Below are 15,602 nucleotides of genomic sequence, written 5' to 3'. Positions count from 1 at the left end.
CAAAAAATGGCAATCAGCCAGCAACTAAACAACACAATGACCAAGAACATCTTTATATATAGGGATGCCTCTCTTAAAATCCATCATCATTCCAAAATTATAATTCTGTAGTATACTTGCAATTACTTCGTCTTAATCTAAATGAAACCACTAACTTTGGCAAATTACTGACAAATTTTCAGACATTTTTGCATCATGTGAAGTGCACTCATCGATATTTATATGTTACCAAGCCAGACTGGAACTCATGCCATAGTGGTGATAATGGCTTACAGATCTGTAAATATTTAAAGGTAGTTTTGATAATCTACTCAGACCACTTGAATGACTTGATTAGCCATTAAAATCTGCATTGGCTAAAAAAATAAAATTCAAAAATGAACATTCATCATTTTATTCCTTTCTCAATTTGTCACAATTCTAGCATGAGTCGAGTGATCAATAAATATATATGGGAAAGTGACCAGCACTCAAGATATTGGTTCTCAACTTCAATTTATTTGATTGAAAATCCATTTGTAAGTATCCAATAAAAATAATTTTGGTAAAAAATTAAATAGAGAATTAGAGACAACACAATTAACGCTTAAACAAGTAAAAATATATATCTATAGGAAAATTCTGTAACAGTAAAACCTGTTTCAAAAGTGAAATATTTAAAATAGGTTTGAAATGATTGGTTTTGTTTGTACAGATAATCTTTTATCTAAGTCAAGTAAATCTGATATGCATATTACCATCCAGGATCACCATAAATTCATTTTCCAAAATGCTGATCAATGCAAGGCAAGTGCTTTTTCTCAATGTACTTTTGCTTTTAAAAAAATAACATCAATTTCATTTAAAATTATACAGGTGCTGTTTCTATCATTTTATTTTCCTCAGATATTTGAACCATTATTTACGCTATTTTCATTTAAAATATTAAACTGAATATATATATATATGATAGAAGCGTACAAACACCAATGTTTTTGCTATTAATATAATCCAGTAAGAAATAACTTGTAAATCTGTTCTAGATTACAAATATCAAATATGATAAAAACAATATTCAAAGGTTGAGAAATGAAATAAATGAATTATCAAAAAATAAGTTTCTACAGAAGCTTGCTTAATTACTTTTAATTCATTTTAAACTAGAAAAGTAAATGTATGTCAAGGAATGTGTGTGATACATGTGAGCAATCCTTAATTTTGAATGGACAACGAACACAACATGAACACACATGTAATCACATGAATAAAATAGATTGTAAAATAACAGGAATGTACACGATAATTACCACAATGATCACACATAAAAATGTTAACACAACAGTAAACTTCTTAGTAAAGCTCAAAATATCAACAAAATCTGTCGTAACAGCTGTCTGGTTCAACTTCTCTGTACTCAACATTCACAATTAAGCCGTCAATGCCAAATAAAACTAGCTATTAAATACATATAGCTGTTGCTTGTTCCTTTCATAAACCCTTCTATATTTTTAAATGATTTAGGACTGGACTAAATATATGATTTACATTAATTACTCAAAAACCAAAATATAGGAGAAATGTATCCATAACAACCCTTTCATTAGCAGTAGTTGTGACAAAAGCATCCCTGGCAATGGTTACAGAAAACAAATTATACCACATACTTCAAATTCCAATAGTTAATTTTATTCTGGACAATTGTTTGGCTTAGGTAAGTCTCATTAAAAATAAAACTTTTTTGCTGGCTTGTCCAGTAACTCTAGAAAATTCATGTATGAAATGATAGTAAATCGGGCTACATTAGTGTATTGTGTTTTTAATAAACTCATAAAATTTAAATTTTTATTCATCCGATTTAAAACCACAAATGTTTTTCTATCTTGTTTTGTGCCATCTAGAACTAAATTTATATCGGAAATAATAACACTGAAGCTTATAAATCCTCAAATAAACCTATTTTATATGTGAATCTGTATTCTGTTTTTACTTCAAAAATAAATTTCTACACAAACAACTTCTTTCGACAAGATTTCATAAGGTCTATGACAGCATATCACAAAAGTTTTTACAATCAATTGGATTTAACCATGAATATAGTGTGGTTTCAGAATAAAACAATTTGTTCTCATATAATCATTAAACTGTAAGTTTTAAATTCATATTATTATTATTATTACCAAACTATAAAGATATAATTCATGTTTTCTTTCATTCAAATTTGCATTCAGAAATATTCTTGTATTTTAACCTCTCAGTGAATATACCAATAGGGATTATAATATTTTTTAAATTATATATTTGTGTATATGATAGTTTCAGAAAATCTGTCTTTAATTGCCTTATGACAGGTACAATGTATTAAACTGAAACCTCACGAAATATAGTTCTTGACATTTTATGTGCTACTCGGTAACATAAGAATCATGAATGTCAATACAAGACTGACAGACTGTTGAATACTATTATTGAAAGATTTTTGTTTGCTTAACATCCTGTGGAAAATGTTTTATGCATACTAAGGATGAATAGTTTTAAAAACATGTAAAAAGAGCAGAAAAGAAGGATGAACAAAATGATTTTATGCACTGAATGTAAATGTTCACATTTAGCTATCTCTATGATAATTTTTTTAAATAACTGTATTAGCTATAAATGATGGCTAATTAAAATGAGTGTCTCTGATGAAGTTTTTTTTTAAGTAAGAGAATTAAAATGTTTCCTAACTCAACATTATTAAAAATTTGCCTATCAACTACATCACTTCTTTCAAATCTCTTGAGCACTACGATAAATTCAAATCTAAAAACTCATAAAAACAGACAGAAACAGCCCAATGAAAATTATAAAAGAAAGGATTTCTTTAGCTGATGAGACAATTTTTTTTTCTTTAAGTGATATATATGAACCCTTAAAGAAAACTTCCCTTGCCATAATGGCATAAATATTTCAAAAATAAACAAATCAAGGCTGTTCAAACAAATTTTCAAATCCACATATTAAGACAATGGAGCAATTCAGAAATTCAATTTACGACCTTGTAAATTATGTTGCACAGTGTCACCATCCACATAAATGACGTCTAGACAAATAAGAACGTCCAAAAGATGAACGTTTTTCAATCATGCATCACTATTTCTGAATTGGTTCATTGTAACTTCTATAAAACAAGCTATTTCAATTATTTTTAGAGAGCTAATTATGCAAATAAATCTATGTACAGATATTTAAATACATATTTTTTTTGTTAGCCGATAATTAAATTACCAACTGTAAAAATCATAAATATTCGTTTCATTGTTGATGGAATTAGTCACAGCAATGAGACAATAACAAATGCAAAATTTCCACACATATATAAAACAGTTGGTCATAAAACAAACAATAATTCATAACAAATATCACAAAATTTAAATGAAGACCATATGGTCGCAAAAAACACTGAACTGTCAAAATTCTCTGGGACATATCAATTAACTCTGGGAGCACTATATAATGGTAGTTCCTAGTCTTTCATAAAATAAAATGAAAATTGTAAATAATAATTTTTACACAGACCTTAAACAAGTTTGATAATTTTCACTTCAACATCTTCAGAGTTTGTTTTATTTTCATTTATGGTTATAAAATGTAACTGAATAAGACAGGAACTGGATATAATTAAAGATATTCTTTTGTTAACATTTGCATAATTAAACTTTTATTTTCTTTTTACTTCTGAACTGATCAGGAATGCTATCGGTATCTTAACGAGGGTTTTGAGTATGAATATCAGGACTGTATCAATATAAATAATGCTATGCCCCACCGGTTAATTTTGACATATCTGGTAACATTATTTCAATGATAAAATTAACTATCTCTCTCCCATGTTTAAAATTGTTCACTGAATTCTTTGACTTCTGACTTGTTCAATCTTCCACTCTTTGCATCACTTATGGCACCCCATAAATCAAAGACAAAATCATCAGCAAATCCAAAATCTTTAATTTCTGATTTGTCGATTGCCATGGCGAAATCACTTGGGTTGTCTAGTTTGCTCCCCATATCCCATATTTGTTGTGCTGTAAAATAATAAAGATAATGTTCATTATAAAAAATTAAAACTGTGAGTGGAATCATAAAAGGAAACAAATGTTTGAATGTAATCATTGGGTGACAGAGATTTGAATAACATCACTTTCTGTGTGGCCTTTTCATTATTAAACAATAAAAGTATATCACATATACACAAGTATTGACAAAAAGAATCAATGAAACAGTTTCTCATGAGGTTGAATAATAAACCATTTCTGTACTGCCTGAATTGTTTTGAGTATGACGTAGATGGAAGCAAAATGATGACAATTGGTTTCAATTACCATAAATAACACTATATAGTGGATTTTCCAAGTAGAAACAAGAACATGTGACCACAGGACACATGCCCCCCCTCGCACTATCATTTTCCTTGTTCAGTGAACTGTGAAATCAGAGTAAAAATTATAATTTGGCAAATAATTATAAAGTTCACATCATTATGAACATGTGTACTAAGTTTCTAGTTGATCTGACCAGTCTCATGCAGATCCATGGATTTTGAAAAAAACTAAACTAAAATTAGTGGAAGCGGTAAAAAATCTGGATCAAACATAAAGTTCCATAAGGGGGGCCCGGGCACCCCCCTTAATCCGCCCCTGCTGACCACACCTTCATGGTATACTACCTTAATAAATTCCTTATCTTGAGAATGTACTATTTACACACTACCACACCAATGAACTGTGAAATTAGGATTGTAACCGTATTTGACATCAAATTTAAAAAGTTCACATCATAATGAACATATGAACTTAGTGAGTCCCCAACTTCAACACAAATTACTGTGACAAAAAACTTTATCCTGATACGGGAGGGACGAATCGAATAAAACACGGACCAGAAAACATAATGCACCACTAATATTGTAGGTGGGGCAAAAACATGTGTACATTTTTGTACTTTTTTATCTTACCTAATTCTGTATCATTTATACCCATGAATGACTCTAATAAACCATTGATCTTGTCTATAGCTAAATCTGAAGAATCGTCAACCTAAAATAAGAAAAGTACATTAAAATGTACCAATTGTATATATAGCTACCAAATCATACTGAATCTACTGCAGTCAGTAAACATTACAAACTCACTTATTTACTTGAGTAGCAAAAAACTGTTCAGTTACAATTACTACATGTAGAAAGCGAAAATGCAGTCAATTTTTTTAAGTCTCCTTAAATAAATAATATATATAGGCTAACTTTAAACACATAACATGTACATCTGTAGTTTTAATCACATTCCAATAGTTGCTGCTAATGAAACAGGAGCCATGTTCATCGGGACATATAAAGATTTATAATTTACCATATGTACAAAACTTCTAAATCAATGTGCTAACAGCTTCAAAGATCATCATATACATAAACTTATACTCATACAGATAATAAATATATAGTTACATTTTTTGCTTCTGAGTTTTACATGAAGACAAAATTTACTCAAATGCACAAAATGTATGTGTCTTGGCTGTATCAATATACTTATGGAATTACCATTAACATATATGAGATAAGTGTCACTTATAAAGTATTGGGAAAAGTTATATGGGGTGGTTGTCAATGAGACCTCCTGTATACTGAGCTAGCTGAACTAAGAGAATTGATACTGGGTACTTTGAATATGATAAACTAAAAATATAATAATCCGCAGGCAAGAGTGAACTTTTTGGACAAAACCTTTTCATAATACATTCATTTAATGATAAAAAGGGTTTGTGCATGGTAGGTAGATTTGTGTTCATTATATGAGGGAGTTCATACAGCTTTGTCTGCATCAGTTTCATTTAATTCTTCATCAGAGTTGGAACTCTAAAATACATTTTTATCAAATATCTATTAAAACTGTATATTCAATTTTAGATGACAAGTAATGGAAAGATGATGTGAAGTGTTTCAGTCAATATAAAAATAAGAAGATGTGGTATAATTGCCAATGAGACAATTCTCCACGACCAGAGACCAAATGACAGAGACGTTAACAACTATAGGTCACTGAACGACCTTCAACAATGAGCAAAACCCATACAGTATAGTCAGCTATAAAAGGCTCCGAAATAACAAGCATGGTTTCATGAAACCAATAATGTTTGTCCAGTACAGTTGACCTTTATAGTTTCAACTACATGTATTCATTTATGTCCCTATTAAACACATACATTACTCATTGTGTTTTCTAGATCTTTGACTTCAAAAAAGTTGGTTCTAACTTCTAAGCATGGACAAATTATCAGAGGATTGGAGATTTAAAGAGTTTTTCAAAATTCAAGTTGATGAATAAACATGTGGGAAAGTAAATATTTTGTCAAACTTTTCTAATGAAATGTTGACATTTTAAATACACTCAAAATAGGTAAAACTTAGATTTTGGAAAATTTTTACCAAATTGGATTAATCAAAATTGAGCCTAGGAACCATAGAGCCTAGGGTTTGACACCTTAATATTCAAGTCAGATATGTTATTTGTTATAGAAAACACAAGGTTACATGATCTATTTGTGGATGCATATATATGTGTCCTGTCCTGAAAACTAATTGAAAGTTGGCCTAGCTGTTTTCATTGAAATTTTGGTGAGAAGTTGATGCTACTTAATGTGACATCCTAAAAAGAACACTGATACATAATCTTCACAATGGTCATATTTTCTATCTAGTCATTGTTTTAACTATGATTCCCATAAGAGCCATTAAATCCTAATTTGTTTATAATTATAAATAGGAGCCATATTGGAACCTAATCGAACATACTCCTTTATTATGTTGAATTTATCATGTGTAATTAACTCCCTTTAATTTTTTTTAAATGACTTGCTTGGCTTATTTTATCATGCATAATCCACATAACTCCAGAATTTTTAAAAAGCAAATTAAATACCATGACTTTAATCTGATAAACAAACATCATTTTACATGAACATGTTTAAACTATATGGTTCAGTAAGTTATCAATGTTAAATCAATTTTAAAGTTCTCTTGAAAATCATCTTTTACAAATACAATGGCACATTTGCTAATTTTAAATGTCAATTTTATTTGGTGTTCATCAACAATCAAATGAACAGAAGCTTTCTATTTTAATAATGTAACTGACATTCAAGTGTCATGGTACAAAAACTTTAGACAGTAAAAAAGTTCAAGAAAAAAACTAGAAACTATATTTTGTTTCATAAACCTATCTATACATCTCTGGTTTCAGGAAGTCAATAATAGCATGATGATGTTCACAACCAAATTACATTTTATCTTGAATAAAAGTCACATTTTTTATTTTAAAAAGTCAGGCGATGAGAAATCAAATGATTTTTTAACATGAACAGTGAAAAACAAAAGAAACGAATTAAAAAATCATGGTTCATATGTTGCCCTCTAGATTTTTTGGGGTTTTTTTGCTGTTGGGCTGTCTCATTGATCTGAATTTCCTATTACTCACATTCATAAACTGTAAATTTGGATGTAATTGATTTCTTTCATTTTAGATTCTGTAGATCATGTAAAGCTACTGGTACATGCATGTAAAATATTTTAAACACATACAGTTTACTGAGTAATACAGAACAACTTACATCTTCCACTGTGGCTGGACCTGTTGACCGTAGTCGTAATGTCTGTTTTCCTGAACCTATACTACTACTGCCCTTTTTACTCTGCTTTTGTTCAACAAATGCTATAAAGGAGTTAAATTTTAAAATCAACTGAAAAGTCTCATGTGCATGCTAAAATTTAATAAGACAAAATAAAGAAATCATTTTAACTGAAAGTAATATATGTAAAATGTACACAGAGGGTATAACATAAAATCCATGCATGTTCATACATTGTACATGTGTTATTTTGAACCTGTTTAATAATTAGTTTTTTATTTAGTGTGTTTGTTGCTTTATTTGTCAGTTTCTTGTCCGTCTACTGATCATTTACTGTAATAATATATGACCTTCATATTTCAGACTTTTATGAGATATATTATTTTTGTTTCTATGGAAACCCTTCTGTTTTCCAATCGTCTAACAATTTACACAATGTAACATAATCTGTTCGTGTAATTTTAAGAATGTAACAAGTTCACTGGCAGTTGGTCTTCATTGGATTGACTGTCTAGGTGAGGATTTAATACATTTGTAGCACAGATAATTGTTTGAATGAATCTCATAAAACCAGGCAGTTCTATTACATGTACACTTAAAATTATCTTAATCATTTATTTTTTAGTACTACTTTTCAAATTAACAAATTATTTTTTCACTTCCCCTCTGAAACCTACTGTCTTTTAACAAGAAAATCAAAATCCAACAATTTGAAAATAGATGAAGGATTGGTGCCTTAGAAGAACAGGTTTATATTCTATTATTCTTTAGTATGGACATCTTTCACATGTCTTAAAATTTATACATCTTTTTCGTTGATCTTCTCCATGCAACTCTGCTATCAACAATTCTATCATGATCAAATAGGGAAAAGACAGGTATTCTCTTTGACCATTCATGGGTTAAATATCAGTTTACCTTTAATTTAATTGCAAATTTCATAGTTTGCTTTAATTCATCCATGAAAATTAATGAATGATGACATGTCTAACTAGCAGATCTATCTCATGATGAATTGTGTTACAATTATTACAGAAATAAATTCATCAATAGCATGTAAAAAAACAAGCCTTTTATCATCTTGATACATGAACTTTAAAAAGACAATTTATCATCTGGTTATACAAGTCAGGTGACACTTGTGGAAAAGGAACTGCTTAACCCGTCAGAGCATCTTATTTGGCTTTTGGGTGTTTGTGGTTTTCATGAAAAATGTAGTTTAATGTTGACGGCTCTATGTAATATCATTTTTAATGTTGACTGCTCTATGTCATAACATTTTTAATGTTATTTGTCAGTTTGCATTACATATTGCCATGGTTTTATCATCCCTTCTGCAAGTGATGATTTTTCAATTGTGGGCCTATTTTCTTAAAAGTTGGGGTTGCACAAAATGCAGAAATAGTCAACATCCATGCATCTGGATAGCGCTGTAAAATTTATATTGATACATAATATTTCTTCCAACATAAATTAAATGCAAATAACTGTGAGAACTTGTATAAAAAATACAGTTGGTTGCAATTGCCCAATTAATGAAAAACCTATAGTATATATTCATGTACTTGATAAAAACATTTAAAATATACAACTTCACTGCACTGACAATAGAAAATAAATAAACAAAATAAAAACTAGGTTTCCATACTTCACAACAAAACCATAAAAACACAAATTACCCAACAAGTCCGCTGCGTGCAACAAAAACAATGAAAATAATCCTTGAACTCTTTTCGGAATTTATTTCCTCAATTTTTAGCAATTCAAACTACAAATTTATTTAATCCACAGTGCAGAAAATGTTAGTTACATATCAAAGTTTAATTACATGAATACAAAGGAAATATTTATTGAAACATTCATACATCCCAAGTTTCCTTGTAAATATAAATAGCTAATGTCATTTACACAAAAGTACATTTTACATACATTTATTTCTATATACAAGGAAATCAGGAAAAAACTTACATTTTAAAAACCTCCCTATTCAGGGAAACCATTTTACCATGATGTGTACAAAAGATTTTATTTAGTATATTAAATAAACTAAACATTATATATGTACTTACAAAATCCTGACTTCATTGGTTCCACAACTCGAATTGTAAAAGTAGTTCCTTTCTGAATTTCTTTTAACATTTTTGCCACTTCAAAGTGCCGACATCCAACCAAACTTTTACCATCTATTTTTTCTATATGATCACCAAGACTAACAAGTGGACATTTGTCCATAATACTATTTTCTTTTATCCGTTTAATAAATGCATATCCTGCACCATTGTCTGTGATAGTAAGTCCAAGAGCATCCTCAGATTTTGTGACCTCACACTCTTTTGGTTGACCTCTTACATGAGCAAAAATGAAGTCTTCTAATCCAATTTGACCTCCCAGAAGTCGGGACATATCTACTTTATGTGTATTTAACGTACAAAATAAAATCTGAAAAGAAAATTAGAACTTACAGTTCTATTTTATTTTTCAAGCAATGGCATACTATATTTCAGGAAGAATTTGCCATCAAACGATTTGTTGTATTTGAGAAAATTAAATATGAAGATGTGACAGTGACCATGGTGACAGAAGATTCTACTATTTTATGTTTACACTTTATAATGGTTATCCAGGGAAATGAACACCAAACTGAACTCAGAAACATATAAATGAACCAAAATTAAAAAACACACAAGACCAACAAAGGTCTGAGGTTCCTGACTTAGGACATGCGCAAAAATGCTGGTTTAAACAGGTTTTGTGAGATCACATGTACATTCAATACACCTACACCCCCCCCCACACCTCCCCCCCTCTTGTGGGCCTAACACACCCCCCCCCCCCCCCCCCCCTCCCCCCTCCCTCTTGTGGGCCTAACACCATATATTATGAATTTTAATTTGTTTAATTTTGGAGTAACAGTGCAATTTCAAATCCCATGGCGCATTTAGAAATGTATAAAGGTTACAATGTCCAATACAGTTCTGACTGTATAACTACTTATGTAAAACACACCAGGAGACCCAAAGACAATCAATATACGACAATGCTGTAAGTAGAGATGGTTCTTTAATTAACTACATTTGTACAATGTAATTATGACAAAGACAGAAATCATGAACTATCAATTTCTCAATAACTCAAAGTAAACTTATTCTTATAAAGAATATCAGAAGCATAGACACATTCAACACCTAACAGGGGCGGATCCAGCCATTTTTTAAAAGTGGATCCGCCACTGCCTAAGTAGAAAGAAGCACTAAGTGTAAGGGTTAAACAAGTATGAGAGTTTTTAAGACTTCAAAATGACTAAATGACAAAAACACACAATATGATATTTTGCTTTTATTGCTTTTTGAGTTGTTGTCACATTGACATTATGTCATTATAACCTACATTTCAATTCAACATACATCGTACATGTAAAAAATATATGTATAAATTGAATGCTATAATTTGAACCTCACCTAATCAAATACATATTTAGATAAGTAGTTTCTATTGCCATAGAAACCTATAATAGATAATAGTATATAATAATATACCCAGACATTAGATAGTTATGTGTATATTTTTGTTTCAGCATAAATCAATATATAAATGTATTGGAATTTTGGCCCAGACAGTTAAATCAAAAATTTTCTATTTCTATTATCTTGATTATCATGATTATTCAATGCACACAATATGCAGACTAAAATTATACGAATCATAGAATAACTCGTCCAACAATTCAAATATATAGAAAAATATTCAAAAAGTGACTGAACAACACATTATTTTATGAATGTGAGAAGTGCATGAGTTAATTATCGTGTTGTTTCAACACATGTTTCCAAATTCTTGGATTAGTTTTTCTATAATTCATTTTTAGTGTACATGTTGTGGGCATTTAATAATCACTGTCTTAAAGTAATATCTGTTATATGATATAATAATGTCAGTAAGTATTTATGTTTGATACTTTCATATTAATGGTAGAGGATGGAGGTTACCAGTTTCACTTTTCACTACTTTAAAACTCTTTGAAGCACAGACTACGATTACACAGATAAAGGAATAAATAAATTTGTTGCACCATCTCAAACTACATCTAATGTACATCCTGTTGACATTCACCTGGTATATTACACTAAATCCATTTGAGATTCACTGATTGATATTTTAGTCTGGGAAAGCATGGTCTCACCCAGGGGCATAGCTACCCGGAGGCACGGCAGCACGTGCATCAACGTCGTTTTCACAAACAAAAAAAAAAAACCAAAAACAAGTATGTAGGCCTTGACAACACGAATAGTTCATTTTCACATCACGTCAACGTATCTCGTCCTGTGTGCATGTAATATTTGCTACCGGAATAATATATCCATTCAATCAATCAATAGTTTTTGTATACTAGTAGATGAGAAGTTGGAGCTGCTGTTATTATAAAAAAAGTACACATTTTCCAGTACATGTATTACGTTTTAATTTATTTTACAAAAAAAATCTTTTATATAGATTCGATAATTCGAAGTTGTTTCTATATGGGCCGGCTATACGAATGGTTAATTGTAAAAGCATTTAAATCAATTGTTAATTCTAACTCGTTTTATTGGACTAAAAGTTTTAGGTCATTCAATTTTAAAAAGAACTTTCTGTCCGAGTCGGACACTAAACTGCTGATTCTTGTTCGAAAGATACACCAAATTTTTATTACACGTATCTTTACTGTTATCATCTAGATATTGCCATACAACTGGTCGAATGCATATGTTAATTAGCTGGCTAATTAAAGAACGCAGATCATGAAAAAGATCGTGATCAAAGTACCATTTCCTCTGAAAAAGTTCATTAATTTCAACTTCGAATATTCCTAACTACGTAAAATTCGAAATTCCCATCTCTCTCTTGTAGAGTTTACCCACAAAATTTTTAAACATCTAAATACATATGTTAAGCAAAATATATGAGAATGTGTCCACCAAGTATTTGGTATCCAATGATTTATGCTAACAGAAACTCCACATATAGTATTGTGTTTATGTTTGTTGTTTGTTTTTTTAAATCTACTTTGCTTAATACAAATACTAGCATATGGAACAAATCTCCGTGATTTTAAAAGCTTTCATGTACAAAAAATGCAAACGACAATGTAAGGTCTTCATTCGACTCGAAGTTAAACAAATAGTTGACCAAAAAACCACAACAAAAATGTCCAAGTTTTATTTCGGTTGTGATTGTTTTGAAACGCTATATATGCGGAGCTTCCGGGGGGTAGGGGCTTCGCCCCCCTGGCCCCCTACCAGGGCTGTGCCCTGGACCTACTGGGGGCCTTACGTGGCCCCCAGACCCCTCGCCCTTAAGTTTTTGATTCCACTTCATTAATAAGATAGCTACGCCCCTGTCACCTATTAGTTAAAATTTGCCTTAAAACTACATTTTGTAACTTACAGTAACTGCCAGCATACTCTTCCGTTGAATCTTTGTGTATTCTATTTATTTGTTTTTATACAGATCTGATGAGTCATGCACTTTCCAAATGACTTTTACAGTTCCTTCTTATGTTACACTACTGTCCTAAGTTGGGGAGAGGGTTGAGTGATCACAATCAAGTTCAACCTCGCCACATTCTTTACTTGCAGCCTTTGAATTGTTTCACATTTTTTTATCCTCAGACCTTTAATAACTTGACATAAGGTATGGGTTTTGCTCAGAGTTGAAAGTTGACCTGTAGTAGCTTTCACCCATAAAATTGATTAGTGTCTTGAGTGGATAGTTTTCTCATTGGCAATTAGACATCATCTTCTTATTTATCATTTCCAGAATGCAACAACTTCAAAATTATTAAATCCAAGGTTCAAATGTTGAAAACTATAGATATAAAAGGTACAATATTATATGTATGCATTTCGACTGAACTTCAAGTCTAGTTTGAACAGGTCAAGAATAACCACCAATTGGTGGATTATACCTCAATTGACGTATAATCCACCAATTGACATATATTGGTATAGACCAATTGACGTATAATGCAAGTTTTTTGTTATAAAATGCTAGTGTGAGATAGGAGCATCATTTTGCAACTTACAACCTATTTTATGACCATTATTGAGTCCTCTGAAAGTTTCAGTTTTGTCAAAGCCTGCTGCATCTCTTGAGAATGCATGTGTACAACAATTCTTTTGTTGAAACATCTGTACTATTGACCATGATTGACTCTTAATAATGAAAGTCAAGTATTAACAAAGAGCTCCATTCACCTGTGGAGTTGTACTCATAATCACATGACTACAGACAGTATTGATGTCCATTGACAGGTCATTAGTCGTAAATTTGCCAATCAAGAATTGACAAGATAACAATAGAAGAAACTGCAAATACAATTATTGATTAAATGCAATATGTTATGTCACTATACTAAACTAGGAATGTTTGACATGTTTTCATACAATAATATGGTTTTAAGAAAACAATGCTCCATTTTGGTTGAATAATTTGCTTTGAAAAACAAAGAATTATACGTCAATTGGTCTATACCATTATATGTCAATTGGTGGATTATACGTCAATTGAGGTATAATCCACCAATTGGTGGTTATTCCTGACCTGTTGAAGCACACTTATTTTCGTTTCTAGAAATTAACAAGCCATTCATTGTCAATAAAAGTTCTGTTTGTTTTTATACCCACCATGAACAATAACGATAAAACAAAATGAAAACATACTGGGGTATATACAGACACCAATTACTAAAACAACAGTTTACATGTGAAGTTAATAAAACAAAAACCACGTGACAGACAGTGACAACACACAACAGAAAACAAGATAAACTGAGATTGTTCATTTTATTTCTACATGTAAATATAGAGTTTGTTAGGGTCCAAATTTATTTTAGGCCGAGATATGGAGCAGGCCAGCATTCTCAGACGTACAGTCTAAGAAAATGATAATTTAAAAATAATTGTAAAATGGCCTGTGTTTATCTTGTAGAGTTTGATACAGGGCTGCCAAGTCTCATGCAAAATTAATGGAGACGCACACATTTTCATGCTTATTTGGCGGTATTTTCCTTTGATCCATTGTTTTTTCTCTTTGATCTTTACAATTTTGGCCAAATCTCACGCCTTTGCTTCATGAAAACTTGGCAGTACTGTCCATAGTCTCTCCCAGACAACAATTTGACATAACAAACTAACTAAAGTTTATTTACCTCTGAAACTGGCATGTCATAGCAATCAGCTATTTTCTGGTACAATTCTTTTACGTTTGTAAACCCGGAAATAATTCCAGTTGGACTGCCATGAGCTTGTTGACAATGAAAAACAAGCTTTGGTCTTGGTGGTTGTGGTGGAGTGTCATTCTTCTGAACAACTGGTGGCTGTTGTTTCGATGTACCATTTGTTTCAGGCACACTGTTGGTTTCTGCTGCTGGGCGGGGCAAATCATTTTGCGTGGAATTTTGTGTATAATCCGCTATATTGTCCTTACTTTTAGACTTCTTACCGAATATTTTATGCATGTTAAAGTATAAATGTATATAAATCACTGGTATTGGTTATTTTAAGCCAGTCTAAGCATCAATTAAAGCTATATATTCCTTAGTTATATTGGTTTTTACACCTTTGTAATGTGACATAGGTAAAGCGGAAGTTATACCTGACTATGGGATTACATAGTCGACTACGAAAAACGTCATTTCCGGTTCGACTCAAAACGATTGAACCTACCTTCCTCTTCATATTCTTTATTGAAGCTTTATTTTGTTAATATATATGAAGGATAAAACAGAAATCTGATGCTCTTAAGATAAGCAATAAATTGAAACTTCAAAAAAATTCGAAATCCATTTTTGACATTATCATTTCAGTTCTCATTTACCTGAATCTTTTAATTTGTTGTGATTAATACTCCCAGTAATCAAAAGCTATTGATTATTAAAGACAGATGTAACTAGCTAATTACCAGATGTTCAAAATATTATATTACACCCC

At 30.9% G+C, this 15,602-nt stretch overlaps 1 protein-coding gene across 1 annotated transcript; it reads right to left on the bottom strand.

The window, feature by feature from the left end:
* Positions 1-378: 378 nt before the first annotated feature.
* Positions 379-15,286, bottom strand: LOC127727162 (PDZ domain-containing protein GIPC1-like). Its single transcript, XM_052234610.1, has 5 exons — positions 14,822-15,286; positions 9,705-10,074; positions 7,618-7,718; positions 4,970-5,051; positions 379-4,040 (listed from the first exon to the last, which is right to left on the bottom strand). Exons 1-5 carry the CDS (start codon positions 15,128-15,130, stop codon positions 3,850-3,852), a joined length of 1,053 nt encoding a protein of 350 aa, XP_052090570.1. The 5' UTR covers positions 15,131-15,286; the 3' UTR covers positions 379-3,849.
* Positions 15,287-15,602: the final 316 nt, after the last annotated feature.

This window comes from Mytilus californianus, unplaced genomic scaffold, assembly GCF_021869535.1.
Source record: "Mytilus californianus isolate M0D057914Y unplaced genomic scaffold, xbMytCali1.0.p SCAF_19, whole genome shotgun sequence".
Taxonomy (NCBI): Eukaryota; Metazoa; Mollusca; class Bivalvia; order Mytilida; family Mytilidae; genus Mytilus; species Mytilus californianus.
This window is presented reverse-complemented; position numbering and strand designations above follow the sequence as displayed.

What these genes read in the sequence shown, in the direction of transcription:
- LOC127727162 (XM_052234610.1), bottom strand. Translation starts at nt 15,130, where the DNA reads ATGCATAAAATATTCGGTAAGAAGTCTAAAAGTAAGGACAATATAGCG. An exon ending in ATGACATGCCAGTTTCAGAG is followed by an intron (nt 10,075 to 14,821) that starts GTAAATAAACTT and finishes TTTTCTTTTCAG; the next exon opens with ATTTTATTTTGTACGTTAAA. An exon ending in ACCAATGAAGTCAGGATTTT is followed by an intron (nt 7,719 to 9,704) that starts GTAAGTACATAT and finishes ACTCCTTTATAG; the next exon opens with CATTTGTTGAACAAAAGCAG.